Source organism: Typha angustifolia, chromosome 5 (genome assembly GCF_048772165.1).
Source record: "Typha angustifolia cultivar Huaian chromosome 5, ASM4877216v1, whole genome shotgun sequence".
Taxonomy (NCBI): Eukaryota; Viridiplantae; Streptophyta; class Magnoliopsida; order Poales; family Typhaceae; genus Typha; species Typha angustifolia.
Window position 1 is genome coordinate 144,248 of NC_133243.1, and position 22,360 is coordinate 166,607.

The 22,360-nt window shown below is 39.6% G+C and overlaps 4 protein-coding genes across 8 annotated transcripts; 3 read left to right on the top strand and 1 right to left on the bottom strand.

Annotated features, from left to right (window-relative positions):
• The first annotated feature begins 747 nt into the window (after positions 1–747).
• On the top strand, positions 748–6,273 carry LOC140760153 (protein PHOSPHATE STARVATION RESPONSE 3). 4 transcript variants are annotated; one of them, XM_073096987.1, is made up of 8 exons: positions 748–892; positions 2,467–3,222; positions 3,565–3,775; positions 3,847–3,923; positions 4,018–4,057; positions 4,748–4,835; positions 4,926–4,998; positions 5,670–6,273. In XM_073096987.1, the coding sequence occupies exons 2-8, from the start codon at positions 2,554–2,556 to the stop codon at positions 5,970–5,972; spliced, it is 1,461 nt and encodes a 486-aa protein (XP_072953088.1). In that variant the 5' UTR covers positions 748–892; positions 2,467–2,553; the 3' UTR covers positions 5,973–6,273. The 4 variants fall into 4 exon arrangements, with proteins under 4 accessions (XP_072953088.1, XP_072953089.1, XP_072953090.1 ...); XM_073096988.1 differs by having other exon boundaries at positions 749–892; positions 4,929–4,998; positions 5,670–6,272; XM_073096989.1 differs by having other exon boundaries at positions 749–892; positions 4,763–4,835; positions 5,670–6,271.
• Positions 6,274–9,232: 2,959 nt separating this feature from the next.
• Positions 9,233–13,011, top strand: LOC140760343 (uncharacterized). Its single transcript, XM_073097272.1, has 3 exons — positions 9,233–9,542; positions 9,768–11,645; positions 12,431–13,011. The coding sequence occupies exons 2-3, from the start codon at positions 9,839–9,841 to the stop codon at positions 12,715–12,717; spliced, it is 2,094 nt and encodes a 697-aa protein (XP_072953373.1). The 5' UTR covers positions 9,233–9,542; positions 9,768–9,838; the 3' UTR covers positions 12,718–13,011.
• Positions 13,012–13,549: 538 nt separating this feature from the next.
• Positions 13,550–18,237, bottom strand: LOC140760550 (protein REPRESSOR OF SILENCING 3). Of its 2 annotated transcripts, none has more exons than XM_073097553.1 (5): positions 18,102–18,237; positions 16,843–17,135; positions 16,017–16,223; positions 14,759–15,178; positions 13,550–14,622 (listed from the first exon to the last, which is right to left on the bottom strand). In XM_073097553.1, the coding sequence occupies exons 2-5, from the start codon at positions 17,065–17,067 to the stop codon at positions 13,855–13,857; spliced, it is 1,620 nt and encodes a 539-aa protein (XP_072953654.1). In that variant the 5' UTR covers positions 17,068–17,135; positions 18,102–18,237; the 3' UTR covers positions 13,550–13,854. The 2 variants fall into 2 exon arrangements, with proteins under 2 accessions (XP_072953654.1, XP_072953655.1); XM_073097554.1 differs by lacking the exon at positions 18,102–18,237 and having other exon boundaries at positions 16,843–16,942; positions 17,023–17,135.
• A 904-nt stretch (positions 18,238–19,141) lies between these two features.
• On the top strand, positions 19,142–21,191 carry LOC140760348 (9-cis-epoxycarotenoid dioxygenase NCED1, chloroplastic-like). Its single transcript, XM_073097279.1, has one exon. It carries the CDS (start codon positions 19,258–19,260, stop codon positions 21,058–21,060), a length of 1,803 nt encoding a protein of 600 aa, XP_072953380.1. The 5' UTR covers positions 19,142–19,257; the 3' UTR covers positions 21,061–21,191.
• Positions 21,192–22,360: the final 1,169 nt, after the last annotated feature.

Genomic DNA, 22,360 nt, shown 5'->3' on the forward strand with positions numbered 1-22,360 from the left:
CAAAAAGTAATAATAATATAATTATTTTTTATTATTTATTTTTTCAGTAAATATTTATTTTTGGAATAAGTAAACCGGTTTAGAAAAAGAAGTGGAAAGGCTAAAATATCTCTCTCTATTTTATAATTACGGTGAAAACGGGTTGGATTAACTTGCTATCGGACTCGATTCAAATTGGATTTGGATATAGTTCGGATAGGATATCGAATATTCATTTACTCGTATATTTCTTTTGAACGATCCATAATTTTAGTTTACTTATTTAAATAGAGAATATTAATATTGTTATATGTTATTTGTACAGATTAATTTTATGTTAATTATGTCTAAATAAAATATTATAATTTATTTAGAATTCTATCAATATTCGTTTAAGATCAGATTATTTATCTGAAAAACTATTCGTTTTAATCCGAACTAAAAATATGGAATCTAGTTAAACGCTATCCGATCCGTATCCAATCAGTTTTCACCGTCCGGTGTATAATATTAAAATAGAAGAAACATAATAAAGGGGGTTTATGTGTAAAAAATAAGTATAGAGAGATTATACGGTGGGGCCGAGTGTAATTATCCCTCTAATTCTCTTTCCACAAATCACCGATGACACGTTATCGGTTTCTTATCCGTTTTAATTATCGATTTATTTCGTAATAATTAGTTGTCTCGCCGACCGAGCAGCCAACTCAGACACGAAACAGCCACAATCTTAGCCATAAAAGGTATGATGATGGATGGGGTGGGCAGTTTGGGAAAATTGCCAATCATTTGTTCCTCCAAGTCGAAGAGCAGCTCCGTTTGGAGGTAAAACGAGGGAGGGAGGGAGGGAGGGGGGGAATCATTTGCATGAATCTCCTCTTCACCCGGGATCTGGATGAATCTCCTCTTCTAGGTATGTCCGAGCCATATCATCATACACTTCTCTTCCTTCTCCTCCATGCTTCCCGTTTGTTTGTTTGTTTGTTTGTTTGTTTGTTTTAGATCTCTCCGTTTCTTGATTGAGCCACAAAATTGGGGGAAAACTAAGAAGAAGAAGAAGAAGAAGAAGGAATGTTTAGTTTTGATGAACATTTTAGCACGTGTGCCTCGTTTTGTGTTTTGTTTTTTTGTTGTTACGGTAGTACTTGACTTTTAAGATTTATAGAGATTAATGGAGGAGAGAAAAGATCTGTTCTCGGTTAGCTGGATCTAAAGTGTCAGTTTAAATGAGAGCGTGAGACAATGAATGTGCTTCGGTGAATACAAGGTCCATTGCTGCAAAATAAACTGCTTAGATTGATAGAGAGAGAGAGAGAGAGAGAGAGAGAGAGAGAGAGAGTCTTTTTTTTTTAAATTATAAGAACAAAAAAAAAATTTGTGCATTACTTTGGACAGAACTAAGATTAGGTAGTAACTGCTATGTTTCACAAGTGAGATCCTAAGAAGTAAAAACTTATAACCTTAAAGTTATGCCTTCATTCATTCATTCATTCATTCATTCATTCATTCATTGTTGTTTTAGATAGGATAGGAACAGAAAGGACTCAAATGCAGGGTAGTGTAGGAATTTGATACTACTCACCCCAATTTATTTTTCAGAAGACTGCATTTATTGTTGCAGCTTCTTGGTGACTAAAATGATGGGCCTAGTTAACTCTTTTGGCTTTCTAAGGCTCAATGATGTCCAATTTAGAATTTGACTGCGCTTTGGTTAAAGGTGTTCTACGGGCAGATTCTTATCAGTGGGGAAAATGAAATTCTTGCAAGACTAGACCATGGATTGCTCATTTTTCAAATTGTCGATTGTTTTTTCTAGAAACTGAATTTGATCACGGGAAACTTCAAATTATTAAAGTCGGAAGCATCTATATAAGCTCGTAAAATTTATAGACTTCAATCATGTCTTACTTTGAGTAATTGTGGACTATGATTGCCCCCATAATGGAAGTAGAATACAGGTAGCTCCCATTGAACTTAAATTTAGCTTATTACTTGTTAGGTAACCAGGACAACATGGTATCATTTTTAGTTGCTAGACGTCTGTAAGGTATGGAAACTTTTCAATATAATTAATTAATTTAAATTATACCAGGAACAAATAACAGGACATACTGTACTTATCAAAGACTTGATGTTTTGTAATTTGTAATTTGTATAAGAAGGTGGAGGAGGATGTACTTACAAATAAATGAAGAATGGAAGGTGCAGGGAAGAACTATGCTATGATATGTGACATAATGAATAGGTCTCTATTAACAAATTTATTTCTTAGTTGATGTTGAAGGACTACTCAGTCATGAAAAATATGGATTTCATTAGTAGCAGGCAAGTTGTCTTTAGCTTGTATGAGGTGCACTTGTCTGAATGTGAACTATTTTCAATGTTTAAACCTGCAAAATCTACTAAGCTATCAAATTGTATCTCCTACATACCCATAAACACAATAGATTTTGGATCGCCTATATTTAACAATTGTATATCTTGCAGTGTCAACCAGGAAGGCATTTTGTTGGGGCAGTTTTCTTTCATCAGTACTTGGTGTTTCTGGACCAAGTCTTCCATTATTTCAAGATCATGACTAGCCACAGTATTCTCATGGTGAAACAAAGCAATTCTCCTGAAACAGTGCTGCACTCCTGTCAAGCTGCACCATCTTCAATCCACAAATTGTTAAATTCTCAAGCAGATCACCAAAATTTGTCAGATGATCCATCTTCCACAAACAAATCTTCTGATGTTCAAACAGACCTACTTCCCTCTAATAGCTTGCAACAAGACAGACCTTTTAACCTTAAAAAATTAATACCAGAATCTGGACTAGAACGCCCACTTTCTGGCATACCTCATCCTCATAATTCAGATCCCATATTTTCTCGTTCTTCTACATTCTGCACCAGTCTATATTCATCATCTTCAAGAAGCTCAGGATCCTTTCGCCAACTCAGTAATTTGCCTTTTCTACCTCATCCTCCCAAATGCGAAGAGCAAATATCTTCTGTTCAACCTTCAAACTCTCCAGTGCACCTTAGTGATGATATAAATGACATACACTATGAGATTGAGCACACAGATGATCTGGTGAAGGATTTCCTCAATCTGTCTGGAGATGCTTCAGACAGTAGCTTCCGTGGAGAGAATTGTAATAACAACAGCTTAGCATTTACTGAGCAAATGGAATTACAATTGTTGTCTGAACAACTAGGAATTGCTATCACAGATAATGAGGAAAGTCCTCGATTGGATGTGAGTATTGATGCTTTCTTTTATTTTCATGTTTACATCTGAAAGGTGCAGAATGATTTTTTATTATATGTCCTAAAAATTGTTCACCTCAGTCGGACCTGTCTTTTCTCAACATAAATCCAACAATTTTCATAAAGATTCAACTGTCCGGTCTACAAGACTAGAACAGTATTTGACCTATTACTATTGCTTTATGGATCCCTAGTGGATCAGCCTGTCATAAAATCTGTTCTGAGGGCAAGCAAGTCTTGCTGTTGGTTTTAACAAGTGTGAATTGACATTTTTTTAAGTTGGTTTAGGATGCTGTTATGTCTAATTTTGTCTTCTCTTATTTTTGTTTAGGATATATATGAGAAAACGCAAGACTCCTCTCATCAAGTGTCCTCTTGTTGCAACAAGGCCCTTCAGCCTTTAGGATGTCCTAGTACAGTTCAGTTACAGTCAAGCCCCTCTGCATCTAAGACCACAGCTGCTAATAAACCAAGACTAAGATGGACGCTGGAGCTCCATGAGCGCTTTGTGGATGCTGTGAACAAGCTTGATGGGCCTGAGAGTAAGCAGATTACTTGGATTTCCTACTGATTCGTAGTGCTATTCTACATGACTAAACTTTTCCTCATGCAGAGGCAACTCCAAAGGGTGTACTAAAACTTATGAATGTAGAAGGCTTGACCATCTATCATGTAAAGAGTCACTTGCAGGTAATATGCATTTCTTATTTCGAACATAGATTAAATTTAGTGATTCACTCAATCTTGTATTTACCCTTTTGTATCTGGTTGAATTTTTTTTCAGAAGTATCGGTTTGCCAAATATCTTCCAGAGACTAAAGAAGGTAAACAGCAATTACAGGAAGGGATTACTGCATCTGTACATAAGTTCATTCTTAAAATTTATTTTGGAATCAATGAAGTATTGAAGGATATCAGCTAATAACTTTGCAGACTTACACTTTCAGCCTTGGTTAAGGAACTTGTTAAACTTACCAAAGTCATCAGAAACTTGTCTAATGTTTTGTTTGAATCTCTGCTCGGACCTAGTAACTTGTAGTTTCATCAACTGTAGCATAGATTAGTGCAACGCCAGCCAACAGTTTTTTTAACAGCATTCAAGTTAGAAATGGTAACTACATGGCTGAAGGGCCTGGTAACTCTAGTTAATCATAACTAGATCTAGACGAATCACTATTCTTTCACTTTTACTATTTTGTATAACTGTATCCATGCTGGTAAGTTTGATCATCTGTTAACATGAAAGTGATATCATATAAAGACAGAAATACAAGGGTCTGAAAGATCTACTTCCCACAATTTAAAGTTGGTGCTAGCAAAGATGTAGCAACTTGTAATACGGTAATGAATACCTCTTAGGGGCAACGTGTTAAATTTATTGATATGCATTTGAATACAGTCTGTAGTAACTACATGCATAAGTCAAACAATCTGATCCTCTCTATTTCCTGATAACAAATTGTAGATTATTGTTATTCCTTTCGATTTTGCATACTAATGTTACTATTGGTTACAATTGCACTATCAAGACAAGAAATCTTCCTCTTCAGAGGATAAGAAAGCACTACAAGTTAGCAAGGAAACTGGTATAGCCAATAAAAGGTAATATTATTTTTCACCTCTCTCCCTCTCTCTCTCTCGCTCCTGCTGTTACCTTAGTGGTAAACTTTTCTCTGTTTTTCTTCCCTCCAGCAGAAGCATGCAAGTAACAGAAGCTCTTCGGATGCAAATTGAAGTTCAGAAACAGCTGCATGAACAACTAGAGGTGAGTATTAGAAACATTTACTTATAATGACAAACATTGAATTTATGTTACTCAAGACAACAAAATACTATGTAAGTTTTCACAAAGTTTGAGTTTCTTGATAATTCTAAGTTGTTGGTACCTTCATCTACATTCCTGGTTCATTTCAAATTCTCTGCCTACCACATCGTGGAAAAATAAATTGCAAAATGCATTAGAAAAAATCTTTACTTGGTCAAGGAATCATCTTTTCAAACTCAAATTTGATTCATCTCAGGCTAAATGACCATCTAGTGCCCTTCATGTAAGTATGTAACACTTCGATTGCCTGTAACATTATGTTACATTTCTGCAATTGTCAGCCTTTCTTATTAGGTTTGTTGGTGAATCTCTGCTGAAAAGGGACTGATGAAGATGAAATGTATTTGGCTTTCTGCTTCTGTATTGATGAACTGATGGCCTCCGCAATTGCTAATTTGAAGATGTAGTAGAAATTTTGTTTCCTGCAAATGATAGATCACATGTATGTTAAAAGAGAGAAGAAAATAGTGATCTGCTTCCCTCAACTTTATACCAGACACAGGATAAAGAAAAATTATGGCACTAGATGTAATTTTCAAGAATTAATTTTCTTATCTGCTATTTACTAATTAGCAAACCCTTCTGATGTAATTTTTATTTACTGCTGTCAGGTACAAAGGGCACTTCAGTTACGCATAGAGGAACATGCAAGGTATTTGCAAAAGATTCTGGAAACGCAGCAAAAAGCTAGCAATTCTTTAGCCTCAGCTCAAATTTCAACTGAAGAGCAGGTGGAATCTCATGATCACACCTCAGTAGAGCAAGATGACTCCAAAGATCAGTCAACCTTTTCATCTGTTGCTCTGAAGCATAAAATCTCTGACTCGGACTTAGAAAGCAAGCTGCAGGAGGATCATAAAAGGCCAAGGGTTGAAGTTGAGCAGGAAAGAGATTCCTCATGTACAGAGCTCTGAATTCCATGCCACAAAAGCTTTGCCCGTTCTATCATCACAAGGACTTAGCATTTAGACCTTTACATGATCATTTAGGTGTCCAAGGGGATGTGATTGTTGATAAACTGTATATAAGTAAGAACATGTGGGAAAATTGAAACCAAAGCTGATTGCCAGCTTTGAGTGCTCTCTTTCTTTAGCTCATTAATTGATTAATGCCTGTATTCTACATTTTTGGTGGGCTTGTTTCAGCACCAACTATATATTTTTTTTTCTGGCAAGATTTTGGCAGTGCCTAATATTTCTTTTTGAATACCAAAGCTCTAACCTTTCTGAAGGGTCTGACAGAGAGAAGCTGTTAATTATTTGCTCTGCTCATTCGGTTATAGTGAATTAATGTTTTCTCTAAAGGTTTTAGATGAACAGACTGATGACAGTAATAAATTTTGACCCTCTTATCCAGGCTATTACAATTAGGGAGTTTTTACGTACTGAAAACTTTTTTAACATAGCTCTATAAATTTCTAAAAGAATTATAAAAGTTTTAGTGACAATTATAATATTTTAAAGAATGTAATAATAATTTTGATGTTTTGAAAGTTTCTGGTGACAGTTGAATTAAAACAAAAAAACCCATCCAATTAATAATAGGACATGTACCAGCCTTTGAGCAATCTGAATGATTCGACAGAGGAAGAACAGAGTGCTGAGAGAAGTTATAGACATTGAGTTCATGCCGAATCGGACTTTAGAGCAGGCTTAATCTTGATTTTGGCCCAAGTTTGCCGAATTGGACACATGGGCTTTTTGAGTAGTCCTCAAATCGAAGTCACGAATTGGGTTTAGATTAATGTGAAACTATTCATTTTTTCATACAAATGTAGTGGAGAATGTAAGCATTCATAATTCCGCATTGAATTTAATAATCCTATTGTTTGAGTAAATGTGAATCTTCTGTTCATAATTTTAAAATGATTCATTTTCATTCTATGATCATATATTTGAAGGAAGATGCATTATGATAATTTGATAAAAACTACGGCGGTACAAAGTGATATAATATAAAAGTTTAATAATGGTCCTGCAAGACCATCGGAATGGATATTGTTGATTTTATTGATATCGATACTAACTATATCATCTTCATCCGAGAACTTAAAAGTGAAAAAAAAAACTCGTTGTCATATTAATGGCCATCTTCTCTTAGTTTCTTGCACAAGATACGTCAGCGGTGGCTGATGGCCAAGAAATTCATTTATGAGGCTAAACCTCCGCTCTTCGCTACTAGCTTGAAGGCGCTCACTATTAATGACCACCAATTTCTCTGAAATCCCTTTGACTCGCTAGAGCAGGGAACTCAAAGGTAGTGACACCCTCCTCATTGTTGGCTTTTCGTAGTCTCCCCTGAATAGTTGGGCTCATGAGGTGGAGGGACAACTCCACTTAATAGCAGCTCATATGAATAGATGGACAACTCCACTTAATAGCAGCTCATATGAATAGATGGACAACTCCACTTAGAGTGGAGGGAGCACCATGGGTGGTGTTGGCCTTAGGAGGTCAAGAGGTTGTAGTGGAGAGGGGAATTTGGCTCAATAGGAGTAGGGGAGTGCGGAGGCGCAAACTTTTCATTAGACTTTTTTGGTGATTATGCTTTTTTTAGCAGCATCTAATTGTTTTATAATGCTGTGACAATAATTGGTAATCTTTTTTTCTCTAGAGATTTTATCTCGAAAGGTTAGAGTGGGTAAAAGTATGATGAGCATGGATATTGTTACACCTATTTGTATAAGAAACCCTAATATTGGGATAAAGTTTCATCCACCCTAAACATTCCTAGACAATACTAAAAATAGCCTAATAAGAAAGAGTTAAAAGCTCAGGAGTATACACAATGGGACAGTAAAAGCTCCATTTTTAACTAGTAGCCTATGGACATCCCGATGGAGATTGCTGCCAACTTTAAATAACATATTAAATGGATGGGTACACTTAGGTGAGGACAAGAGGTAGGTTTGCTAGGCTATGTATCCAAATTGATTTATCCATGCTTTTGAAACAAAGGGTCAGAATCTGCTGGGGACTTCCTTCTTTCATCTAGCTGCTTAGAAGAACATTCTTACGATTTACTTTGTGCCTAGAGTATGTTGCCCTATCGACGAGATGAGCTCGAGTTCTCGGACCTAGGATTTGCATCCAAGCTTGTGGACGTAAGGGTCATAGCTTCGACCAAGGTCCTTCGAGAATTTCTGCCAGTCTAGAGGGTGGCGATCCAATGCTATAACCGACGCATCCGAGTTTAGAAGTGACTAGCAGTAAGGCTATCGGGTCAGAGCCCACTATTGAGAATGACAATGTAATAGAACAGGATTCGTATCCTAATCTTGTCCCTCAAGTGATCTTCTCTCCTAGAACAAACATCTACTGGCACGATCCTGGCTGGGATGTTTCTTAATTCCGATGGGACCTATCAAGTCTGTGGGCTCTTTAAGGAGACGATTGACTAGCTCTTCTTTGCTTGCAATTTTGTCCGAGCCACATGAGCTACCATTAACTTTTAGTGACCCATCAGGCCCCTTGATCCCTCATGGCTCAAAGGCTTCTGGCTATGTGAAGAGGTCAATATTCCTTCTCAGCGCAAAGTTATCTTATGTTACTCACTATTGCAGCTACTCTTTAGCACATTTGGAAGCATAGGAACGACATAAGCTTTTATAATATTAGAGAGCTTGCCACCATCATTTGGGAGCGGTCCCAAGCTCTCTTGTACGAAAACTTTGAATCCATTGCTCCTACCACCACCACCATCTCCCCTTCATGTCTCATTCATTAAGGGGCCTCCTTCATTAAGGTTCTTTAAATGAAATACCAGTGGCTCCTTCTCAAGTCCCAACGAACATAGAGGTCAAGGTTTATCCTTCGCTCCCTCGCAGGTTTTGTAATTATGGCTGGCTATCAATTTGACCGATTTCACTCTATTTTGGTCGCTGAGGCGTTCGCCTTTAGAGAAGCATTATTATGTTTGCATTAAGTTTAGCTATATCTTTTGTCCGACTGGTTAGCAAATTTAAGAATAAATAATTGAGATGCGGTTATACTTTAGAAATGGAACTTTCTTGACTCACCGTTACATATTTTGGCTACTGACGTCAGCGGCACTCACCGTAACCGTAACCCTAACACTAACAGCAGCAGCTAATTAATACCACTTTTTTCCTTCTTCTTTTAAAACAAAATTTGCTGCTAAAAAGCGTGACGTACAGAGAAAGAAAGAGAAACGCGTGTGTGGTGATGTATCCGAAACCCGCTTACTCGTTAACCCGATCTCTTCATCCTCTTCCTCCGTCCTACCTCTCTCTCTCTCTCTCTCTCTCCTCCTCATTTTCTCGTGGCGCACGCATTACGCTGACTTGGACTCTCTTCCTTTCGTAAACCCTAAACCCTAGAAGAAGGAAGTAAACCCTAAACCCCCGTGCGATTCTCCTCTCAGCGAAGTGGCGAAATCCCCCCAAGCTTTCCCACATACCTCGCCGCCTTAATGTGATCTCCAAGCTCAAGTTGGGAATTTGGGCCCCGCAGTATCAGATTCAGGTACCAAAACATCCCCTCCTCGTACTTTTTTTTCCTAAACTGATGGATGCTATTCTTGGTAGCTTTCCTTTTTTTTTTCTCTCCCCCTTGCTCTATTAAGCTTAGTTTGTAGAGCCGGTGATTCTGATGAGGTGAATATTATAATTCAAAATTGGATGAGTTATGAGTTAGATAAAAAAAAAATTGTTTTGTTTTAATAATCTTTATGCTTGTGATTCTAATAAGGTGAGTGTCGCGATGGGTTTGAGTTTTCATCCATCTATTAATTTAATGTGGAAAAAGCTGCTAGCTTGAGGATGAGTTCAAGCGAGGTGGGAGATGGGGTGGAGGAACATGGAACAGCCTTAGATGAGGGAAAGAAGAGGGTCAAGTGCAATTACTGCGGCAAGGAGGTTCGCGGTTTCAACCGCCTTAAACACCACTTGGGTGGAGTGGGAAGTGATGTGGTGGCATGCGCCGAAGCCCCCGATGATGTTAAAGCGTGCATGAGGGATGCCCTTCTTGAGAAGAAGAAGGAGAGGCTGCTTAAGGAAGTTGGACGGTTGTACCATCCAGAACTTCCCTTGAAGAGGAACTTCTCTCCTGTACCTCTTGAGCCGAGGCGTTGCCAACCAAAGACCACTCAGTCGAGCACTGAGAAAGGGAAGAATTCTGCGGAAACTGCACCCGCCGGTTTCAGCAGGAGTGGTTTTCATCTAGATGCATCACAGCGGACCTCCACAGATGGAGGAAATGTCGTACAGCCGCCATCAGTGCAGGCTGGAAATGGAAGCATCGGCGCCTCAAACGTGATGGAAGATACAAAACCAATAATCAAGGAGGAAGTGAAGGATGACTCGGTATTGCTTGCAGCAAGATCTATAGGTAGGTTCTTCTTCGAGGCAGGAATTGGTCCTAGTGGGACAAAGTTGCCATCTTTTCAGAGAATGATCGATGCTGTTATTGGCTGTGGTGCTGGGTTCAGAGTTCCTACTTGTGATGAGATTAAGGGATGGATTCTTCAACAGGAAATGAAAGAAATTGTTGGGCATGTGGAAGATGTCAAGAAATGTTGGGGGCAAACTGGCTGTAGCATCTTGCTGGACAGTTGGACCAATCAAAGGGGTAGAAGCCTGATCAGTTTTCTTGTGCAGTGCCCCCAAACAACGATATTCTTGAGATCTATGGATGTATCAGATTCTGTTCGAGATGTCGACGCGTTATTTTTATTGCTTTGCAAAGTTGTCGAGGAAATTGATGTCCATAATGTCGTTCAGGTGATTGTCCATGATGCGTCACGCTACATGCAAGCTGCAGGCCAGAAGCTGGTGGAGAAATATCGGTCCATATTCTGGACATCTTGTGCAGATTACTGCATAAATCTTATCTTGGAAAAGATAGCAATCATGGATCATGTGAAGAAAGTACTTGATGAGGCTAAGACCATAACAAGGTACATTTATAGTCATGCACTTACTCTAGAACTTATGAAAAAACACATTCCAGGTCGAGATCTTGTCAAAATTTCCAACTTGAAGTCTGTAGCTCAGTTCAGCACATTGGGAAACCTACTCTCTGAGAGAGAAAATATAATTAATATGTTCAGCTCACCTGCATGGAGTGCTTCTGTTTGGGCTTCCAGAGAAAAGGGCAAAGCTACAGTTGAATTGGTAAGAAGTCTCACATTTTGGAATTCTGCTGCTGATGTTATAAAGGTCACAGATCCACTGGTAGGTATTTTGCATCTGATCTATAGAAGTGATAAAGCCCCTCTGGGAATCTTATATGATGCCATGGATCGTGCAAAAGAAACAATAAGAAAGAATCTGGGAGGTGAAGAATCTAGATATTCACCTTTCTGGGATATAATTGATGACATATGGGACAACTATCTTCACAGTTCCATTCATTCTGCCGGGTACTATCTAAATCCAAGTCTTTTCTACTCAAATGAATTCTATGTTGATGCTGAGGTAACCAATGGACTGTTAGATTGTATCGTGCGCATGGCTAAGAACCAAGATGATCAAAACCTGATAGTTAAACAACTTGAAGCCTACAGAACTCCATCTGGTGGATTTGCCGAGTGCATGGCAGTTGATCAAAGAACGAAAATTTCACCAGGTAAGGACACTTTCTGTTTTGAATTTATTTTTGAGTTTTGTCCAATTTCTTGTGGAAATGAATTGTTCGTATAAGAGAAATATGTTAATTGACATTACCTGCACACACAAGATATATGTGCAGGTAATGTTGTTAAGTAAATTTATGCTGACATAACAAGGTAGAGTGTAGACCTACCCTTCAATAATATATGGTATGTTAATCAGAGGAGGTTACTTTCGATGTGTTAGCAGTGTCTTTATCCAACATATGGATAGTCGTACTGAGATATCTAGAGCTTTCCCTTGTTTGGAAGTGTTACATCTTCTATTTATACAAAAAGGAACTGGCTCTTGCATGACCTTCAGAAGGCTCTTGCATCCCTTCACTTAATTCTATGACTCCCATGACTGAGTTTGATTGTGACATCTCCATCTAATTTAATATGTTGGATTTTAAGTTATTACTGACAATCTAGTTGTTACTCGATAACAGTTTCCTAGAACCAGAAAAATGGAGAATGCCTAATGATCCTGTCTGACTGAAAGACATCTTTCCCGATTAAAGTGCTCACTTTCTTTGTTGCACGCGTTGACATGCACATCTGATAATGTGCCTTCTGGAGTGCTTGTTCTTTTGCTACATTACAGTCTATGAGTATTGCCACGCTTGTTCTTTCTTTTCTAATACTGCTAAGCTTTATGTCAGCAATAAAGTATGATGCTTGTGAATCCTCTGTAAGATGTAGAGCATCATTTTTCGATGTCCTATCTGAAGTATCTCTATCTCTTTCCTTGAAATTACAGTAATGTGGTGGTCATTGCATGGAGGGCAAAGTCCTGAATTACAAAGACTAGCAATTAGAATCTTGAGCCAAACATGTAGTGGTGCCATGAGATACAAGCTTGCAAGGGGTTTATCTGACCGGCTGCATGCAGAAAAAAGAAATTTTATTGAGCAACAGGCATTCAGTGATATGGAATATGTCCACTACAATCGTACTCTATGGTGTTCTGCAACCAATATGGACGAGACAAGCAATAGTTGGCATGAGAACCTGAACCAATTGGGTGACTGGTTTGTAGAGTGCTAGTAATATCTTGTATATTATCTTCAGACAGATAAAATTTCAACTAACAATGGCAGTGGGCAATCACTTCCATCTGCATTTTGATGTGTTGTAATTATCGGGTCGATGTTTTACCCTACTTAGTTTGGCAAATGTTCATGGGTGTCAGATCAAATGACAAGTTTTGTCATCTCTGGGGAGTATCAGAAAGTTGCGACTAGGTAGGCTCTTGTTTTGCCATGTTTTTTTTTTTATTTGCATTGTAACTTCTGGGTGTATTATAACTTATGGTGTTACTGAATTGTTCTAGTGTCTTTATTTTATTTTTTCCTAAGTCTTTTGAGAAGGAAAGAGTAATTGTTATACAGTGACTTGTTTTAGAGCCAAGCCTTTACTCAGTCTTCTTCCCCCCGCTAGTCTAATCTTTCTTACTCTTTTCTATCTTTCTTTCTTCTGTTTGTTGCTTATTTTCTGGGGTTAAAAAGAATTCTGCACTGCTTGGCAAAAAGCCTTCAAAAAGATGTGGATCTCTTGTCTGTGATCAGGTTGAACATCGTCATAGGATCTGTTTACATCTCTGTGTTTGCCAGGCAGAGGACATTTTTTTAGTCATCAACAATACTATATAAACAATTCTGGTGAACTTGGAATCCAAAAGTTATGGTATCTGACGTCCTTTGATCGATTCCATCCTGAATTTGTATTTTGATACTACTAACTAGAGTGCAGCTAGCTAGTTAGTAGTAAATTTGGATACATTTATATACAACTTTGTTACCAATATGTTACCATCCTGACGGGCTGTGCATTTGCAGCAGCACCATCAGCTTTGAACACATCAAATTTTGCTCTCATATGAATTCATGCCTGCTGTTGTAAAACAAAAAAACAAAAGTGTTCATCTTCATATGCAGACGACCGGACAATCCGACCTAATGCGAGCATCTTTAGTCCAAACAAAGAAAAATAAAGAAACCAAAGAGAAATAAATGGATATAGCCTTGCAAATTAAATGCTCAATCCCTCAAACTGTTGATATTTCATATGGAGTAATAATTTATCTTGCCAACACATCATGTGGTAAACGGCATATACTTACCATCTCTTCAACTTCTAACCTATTTCCAAAGGTGACCATTTTGTTGCTGCCCATGCAAGTAATTATCTTCTCACTTTTGTGCCTTTCAGGACACTAGATGAGCTATTTTCATTGTTTTTCTTCTTGATATACCCAGTAAGAGCTCTTTTTGCTGTAGACCACTCCTTTTCAGAATCTGCACTCCTCATGAAGGGGCAAACTTCACCAATACTAAATTTCGGAATCGTCCTTTTCAGTTCCTGACCGGCGACCTTATTATTTTTTCCACTCTCATCTGGAGTAGTAGTTTTATTTATATCTGCACTCCTTGACACGTCAGTAGAATGATGAGTAACGGGCTCACCTATTTGGTGATTTTCTTTGGCTTCCAAAGATTTTGAACCCTCTTCAACAGACACAACTTTTCTCTTTTTTGATGCCACAGGAACAGCGGCGCCCGTGTTATCAGCACTTGGCAGCTTTTGTGCTACCAAATTGGTGTTAGGCAATATATGTGAGATGCTGAATGTTGCGTTCCCTGATGCTCCCACGAGATCTCTCCAGGAGGATTTCTGAAACCACGAGCAGCTCTTTGCTGGTTCAGAAGCATGAGAAGTTGGCTCATCTTGTCTTTTGAGAGTTGAAGCTTCTAAAGGAGTCTCGACATTGAGAGGATTCATTGAGCTTTTATTTTTGGGTGACAAAGGAGAAACTTCATGTTCAGCGGTTTTGTTTCTCATTATTGGAGAAGTTCCTAGCATTGGCGTGCTTTCAGATGTAGTAGTTGGTTCAGATTTCTGCCGCTTCCTTCTTGGCAAAGACTCAAATGATTGCTTTCTGAATCCTGATACCTGGATATTCGACAATGAAGAGGAGAAAGATGATATATTTCACAGGTATATCTTAATAGTTTGCCTTTTTCATGATAGCACTAGATCAGCAACAACTAAATCTAGGAAGGATCTCAAGGAAGATTCATTATCATACCTTATCTGTTGTAAGTGCTTCTTTTCCAATTAACTGCATTAGCATGTCATCTGATTGTTGCATCCCAATGTTGATCACGAGATCATCTGCATCTTCCTCATCAGTTTCTTTTGTTTCTTCTACCTGAATGTCACTCTGAGGTGGCTCTGTGCTGTCCAGATCTATATCTGATTTTGTCCTCCTAGATGGAACTACCTTGTCATCATCCTTTGCAAAAAGCTTGTTCATCACAGAGTTCATTATGCTTAGCTCTTTCTCACGTGCTGCAGAGCTGAGAATAGAAATATACTCCTCATTAGCTCTCTCAGGAGGTCCACAATGTTCCTCACAGTCACAGAAATGAACTGGGAGAGCAGGAACATCGACGCGCTGGAAACTATACTTGTGCTTCCCTGATCCTTTAAAGGGTAACAACTTCACCTGCATAAAAAGTTACCATACATGTTAATGCAAGTTATGATTCGAAAGAATAGTAGTATACTCTCACACAAGGAGAAGCACAAACGGATTGCAGAAAAACATGTGCCTAAACCCTAAAACCTATATATATATATATATGCATATATGGAAAAACTACTTAAATTGTTCAGCCAAGGGACAAAAAGAACAATTCTATAGATACCCTATTGCGATACTAAAACTGAGAAAAAAAAGAGAATCCAGAAGTACAATCAAATTGTCATAAAAAGGTAACTTGCTCAAGCAGCACTCCATGAAATAAATCACAAGGGCATAGATTGGAGAAAAATTAAGAAAAATACCTGATGGCATGAGATGAGGACAACAAAAAGTGGGCATCTTAGCAAATGAGGTCCCAGCAAATGTAGTCTCTGGGGCGGGCGAGATTTCTAAACCCTAAGACTCATTGTGGAAGTGCTTACTTCCATGACTTTGAGCTACTAGCATAGAGTGCACAGTGGCAAGCTTAATGATTACACCAAGTAAAGCATTTAAGATGAAGATCCACATGCATATTCACTAGATATCTCCCATAAGTAAAATAAAGTAGCAGGGTAGGAAAAGTAGTAATAGAATCTCCAACATAGTAATAAATGCAAACGAAAATGAAAAAGGAGAATTTTAAATTAGTTTGGCTCCATGAGCAAGGAGAAATTCTTAGAATCAGACTGTTTAGCAAGATATTGGCATTTCAACCTACTGTGGTGCTCTATAACTGTTACAGGAAGAAACTGTTTGATATACTATCAGGAATAAAGCATACGTGAAAATAAATAATAGTTGATGAATAAGAGCCTACCTTTTTCAATTTCGGAAAGAAAATGTGAAGCTTTGTGTTCTCCAAGTTCAGCTTATCCTGTTTCAAGTCTTCATTTTTCCCCACGTCAATCTTATCTGGCACGGAAACTATTGCATCTTCTGCCCACTCCTGCTTCAAGCGGGTAAGGTAGTGCTCTTTGGCCTTCTCAAGTCGAAGTTTCCCTCCTTTCCAAGTACATCCATTGTACTACAGAAAAAAAAAATGGTAAGATGTTTTTCAGAGGAATGAAGAAGGCAGCATAAATTTTCTGTGACCAACCATGACAAATGCTGCATACAAGATAAAACATTGATAGAATATGTGCCCTTCTCTCAGGAATATGAAATTATAAGGGGACTATTGTGAGAAAGTATATTGGTGTAGCGTCTATAGTACTCCAAAGTCCAAATAATACTCATATCAACTGCAGTATCTCATCTACATTTCCCTCAAAATGGTCCAGAGATTTATCCCTTTTGATTGTTGTGATAAACCCAACAATGATATAATGTGTTACACCAAAGAATCATCGGTCTTATGTCATAGTTTCCTTCTAGTTTAGGACAACTAAGGTAGTGGGAACAGAACAATAGTCTACAGATTACAAACATAAACCAATATTCACGTCCAGACTATATGAAGTAAAGAACAATGGGTTTCATTTCCATTTCTCAAAAGCAATATATGAATATGTAGAAAATACCCTGAACTGCCAACACGAAACTCTTCATCTCAAGAATAGATATAAAGTTAGATACTTAGATTAACAAGGGAGAAAGAACAGGTATGAGAGAGAGAGAGAGAGGTTTCCAATGCAGAAACTAACAGCGGCAAAAAGCTTTGCAACAGATTTCTCAGATTTGGGCTCAAAATCCATGAAGGCAAAGCTTCGTCCATTGCTGCGGATGAACTCCACATTGCACACCCTGCCAAGTGAGGAGAAAGTCTTCTCCATATCATTTTCTGTCACACTACCACTCAGCCCACCTATAAAGATCCTGATCACCTGAAAGCTGCCAGCAGTTTTAGCCGCTTCTTCTGCCTCCCCCATCTCCAGTTGCCCTTCACCTATGCTAGTTCTTCTTCAGCTTTTCTTCTCACTAGGAAAATGTGACAACACTACAAAAAAAAAAAAAAAAAAAAAAACTTTTATACATCCACAGTTTTAGACGTCCTGGAAATTTACAGCTAATTAGTCGCTAGCAAAAGAAAATCAGGTTACATAAAAAAGACTAAGGACAAAATACCAGTTTAGAATATTGAAAAAGAATTAGTTGATGAGCAAAGCATGAGTGATGATTCGATACAAACCAAAAAATTGCTAAACCGAGATTCTATCCCTAGATCTATCAAGGGATAAAATTGTTATTTTACATACATTACCTGTTTAAACAGTTAATTTAGTCCCAAAACTTAAATGCAGTTTCTTTTGATATCCCTTAAAAATAGCAGATCGTTTGGAGAGACAAGAAGTCAGTTAGTAGTACAGACTGAAAATTAATACGACACATGTGGGCTTCAAGTAGTTGAGATTTGGTTCAAAATTGGCCCTTAAAATAGTTAACCAATGATAAATTACACCATAAATCAGATAGGAAGCTTCAGGTGAATTAGAGGGAAGGAACATTAAAAGCATCTGCGCGAATATTTCGTTTAAAACTTTCCAGTTGCGCAAAGAACCGTAAAGCACGAGATCAGCAAGATGAGAGAAGGGCAATCTTGAACCCAATCCAGAGTAATCCCAGTACTTGCCACTCGAACTTGTCAAAAGCAATGCACGAGGCATACAATTCGATCATACCATGAGACTTAAGAGGAAAACCTAAAACGTTGACGCCATCTTTACTGTGTACCTCGAGATTTTTCTCATCATTTATATCTAAATAATGCAATATATTTGTACAAGTATCTTGATTCTGCGCAAACTTCAGCTCATATTCAACATATGCTCAACAAAAAAGGACGAAACTTTTGCGACGCAGATGAAAAAGCTAAACAAGTGATTTGAGGGGATTTGAAAACCAAAACAAAATTACAAACGCAATAGATACGGAACAAAAGAGAACCTAAAAACGACTTTGGTACCTCGCAACGATCGGGTTAGCGTGCGGAGGAGGAGATGATCGAAGACGACGAGAGCGGCCGCCGGGGAGTGAATTACGTGATTGTTTCATCGTTTGTGTAAGGGTATTTTGTAATTCATGGGCCGGGCCGGAATCGGGTGGAAAATTCGGACCAACTTCCTCGCTAAAGAGAGATCGTGGAATCTGTATCGTTCATCTAACTGGGATCTATTTTGAATATAAATATAAGAGTTTATTAAATTCCTAATTACTCATTATAACTAATTAGATTAATGTTCTACATTTAATTCTCGTAATGCTAATATTACTGATCATATATGAATAAAAATATATTTAATTATATTATAATCAGCTTCCACTAGACCTTCTAAACTAATTGCCCTTCCATTATTTCATGAAGGCAAAGCTATTAATTTCTTTAGCGCAGCAGCCTCCACCTCCTCCTTCCGCAAGCTGCCACTCCGGCTCGGCTCAACTAATTCGGCTCGGTTTGAATAGGGCTCGATAATAGATTTAATTCAGGTTCGAGCTTAGTCTGGCTCGTCTCAAATTAAGCTGAGCTAAACCGAGCCTGTGCTGAAACCGGCTTGCTTAGGCTTGATCATCAGAAGAGAGGGTAAATGAATTAAACTATGATTTATTAATTAAATGCTAATGGGCTTTTGAAAAATTCAATAAAAATAAAAACTCTTGTGGTAATCAGTATCAAACAGTTCCTTGTAGTAATACTATAGTACCACCTCGGATGATGGACACTGCCATAGATGGTGATGCATCTCTGGTGTTTGTCAATTTGTCAAAGCTAGATGGAACCAGAGCATCTATGTCCTACTACTGTCTTCCATTTCTTTTGGCATCGACTACTAGTATGGAGGCCCTTGGTACTGATGCCAAACCATGGTAAAGAAGATACATCTATCTAGGTAAGCAAATATATATTTACCCCCTATGGCCCTATGCATGCAATGTGTGTATATGGGTACGTAATGCGTATATTAAAACAAAGAGATATAAGCCAAATTTATGAACGTAAGAAGTTTCCCAAACACAAGCGCAGAGTTTACATCCTAATATATATGTCCTAAGTTTTTATAAATAGATTAAAAAAAAAATACATACATACAACACCGTTAACATTAGTTGGCAAAGATTTGGAGATGGACGCCCTCCTCTCTTCCTGCTGTCTTGCCGCCGCCGCCGCCGCCGCCTCCTCCTCGCGAATCCTGGGAAGATCACCATCACCATCACCACCACCACCATGTTTTCTTTCAATCTCCGCTGTTATACCCGAAGAGAAGCCGTCTCATGACGCTGTCAAACCAAAACACCGCGCAAAGACGAGATTTGAGGAGAAGAGGGTAATTGCGACGCCGCCAGTTCCTCCATCACGTCCTCAGCGTCGTCGGGTGGCGGCTTTCTGCAACGCCATGGACGAGCTCATTAACACCTTCATCGACCCGCCTGACCTCCGACCCTCCGTCGACCCTCGCCACGTCCTCCTCGATAACTTCTCCTCCGTCGGCGAGCTTCCCCCGACGCCCTGCCCCGTCGTCCGGGGCGCTATACCCCGGTGCCTCGCCGGCGGGGCTTACATCCGCAACGGTCCCAATCCGCAGCACTTCCCCCGCGGGCCCTACCACCTCTTCGAAGGCGATGGCATGCTCCACGCCATCCTCCTCGACCCCACCGGACACGAAGCCATCCTCTGCTCCCGCTACGTCCACACCTACAAGTACCTCCTCGAGCGGGACGCCGGCGGCCCCGTCGTCCCCAACTTTATTTCCGGCTTCCACGGCGTCGCTGGACTTGCCCGGACCGCCGTCACGGCTCTGAAGGTTCTGACGAGGCAGATGAGCCTGGCGGAGGGGTTAGGGATGGCCAACACCAGTCTCGCCTTCTTTGCCGACCGCCTCTACGCGCTCTGCGAGAGCGATCTCCCTTACGCCGTACGGCTGGACCCCACCACGGGCGACATCGCCACGGCGGGGCGGTGCGACTTCAACGGGCGGCTCTACAGGTGCATGACGGCCCATCCCAAGAAGGACCCCTCTACGGGCGAGCTATTCGCCTTCCGCTACGGCCTCATGCTCCCCTTCCTCACCTACTTCCGCTTCGATCCGGCGGGGAACAAGTGTGGCCCGGACGTGCCCATCTTCTCCGCACGCGATCCGTCGTTACTGCACGACTTCGCCATAACGGAGCGCTACGCGGTGTTCGCGGAAACCCAGATCGTGTTGAAACCCATCGGCATGGTGTTGGGAGGTGGAGCCCTCTTGGGCTCCGAACACCGCAAGGTCCCCCGCATCGGAGTGCTTCCTCGCTACGCGACCAACGAGTCGGAGATGCGGTGGTTCGAGGTGCCCGGATTCAACATGATGCACGCCATTAATGCCTGGGACGACGAAGAGGAGGATCAGCTGGTGCTTGTGGCTCCCAACATGCTGTGCACCGACCACTTGCTGGGGAACCTCCATCTCGTCCACAGCTGCGTCGAGATGGTGCGGATCAACCTCCGCACCGGAATCCTAACCCGCACCCCTCTCTCGCAGGGAAACTTCGAGTTCGGAGTCATCCACCCGGGCTACGTGGGACGTCGCAACCGCTACGCTTACGCCGGGGTGGCCGATCCCATGCCCAAAATCTCCGGGGTCGTCAAGCTCGACTTCTCCATAGCCGGAAAGGGGGACTGCGTGGTGGCCCGCCGAGACTTCGGGCCCCACTGCTTCGGGGGGGAGCCCTTCTTCGTACCGGAATCGAAGGAGGAGGAGGAGGAGGACGAGGGGTACTTGGTGTCTTACGTCCACAACGAGGCCAGTGGTGAATCGAGGTTCGTGGTGATGGACGCCAGCTCGCCGGACCTCGAGATCGTGGCTGAGTTGCTGCTGCCGCGGAGGGTCCCCTACGGCTTCCACGGCCTTTTCCTCAGCCAGGCCGAGCTCCGCTCCCAGCAGCCATTCTAGAGCTGTCCGTACGGCCGCCTGTTCCATCCGACATGGCGTGTAACATTGTTCTAAGAATCATCCTGTAGAAAGCAACGTCGACCGAATACCCAATAAAATTAATAACATGCGACAAAAACGTGAACGTTTTAAGAGAATTTACTCTTTCTTTCCCACGTACGTATTTAGAAAGCTGAGGCGATCTAGGAGGAGAGAGATTCTTTAATTAGAAAAAAAAAATTCTGTGTCGATCCTTGGATCGCTACACAGGAGCATATACTTTCTTAGATTCAATGATCACTGCCATCATTTTAATCATCCACCATCACCACATAGAACCAAACATGAATAATATGTTGATGCAATTAATCTACACTTCAACTTTATATTTACTTCTTGTTTTTATAAAATTAGATAATTTTATAAATCACACCTTAAATTTCACATATTTTGTGATTCACAGTACATTTTAAAGATTTTATAACTCGACATCTCATTTTCATCTATAATTTTTATTTAATATCTTGATATTATTTTAATATTAACCTTCCCTTCTCTCTACCCCTATATTATATTTCTTCATCTTTCTGATACGTCTTGTTAGAGTCCTTTTTTATTATAATAGTTGTCTATTCTTTCATCTTTCTTATACATCTTGTTAGTGTCCTTTTTTATTATAATAGTTGTCCATTCCTTCATATTTCTGATACGTCTTGTTAGAGTCCTTTTTTATTATAATAGTTGTTTATTTTTATTAAAATAAAGTTTCTATAGATCACATTTAACACTTTCCCTAACCATCTCCTCCCATCGTCATCCCCGCCATCATCTTCCCTAGTCTTTTCCCTCTTCCTCTTCTTCCTTGGTGATTAGTGTTACACAAAAATTAATTATTAGGGGTCGAGTTATAACTCCTCAAAGATGGAGTGTGAATTATAAAATATGTAAAATATAGGGTATGATTTATAAAATTCTCAATGAGTTATGAGTCAATCAATAATTTAATTTCCTATCTATATAAGTTTAATTATCCCTTAATTTTTTAACATCATTATGTGCGCATTAGTTTTGATCTCTAGTATAATTATATTAATAGTACATATAGATGATTAGAGATATGCAAATTGTTCATTTTCTATTTCCTTAGTTAATCTCCAACATGTGTAGATATGATATAGAGGTGATGCATGTTGTGTGTATTTTTCATTAGATCTTTTACCACTGAAAAATCTTAAATTTACGATTAACATATTGGATAATTGCATTACTAATATCATGAAACACATCATTTATTTAACTACTAGATAATTGCATGATCGAT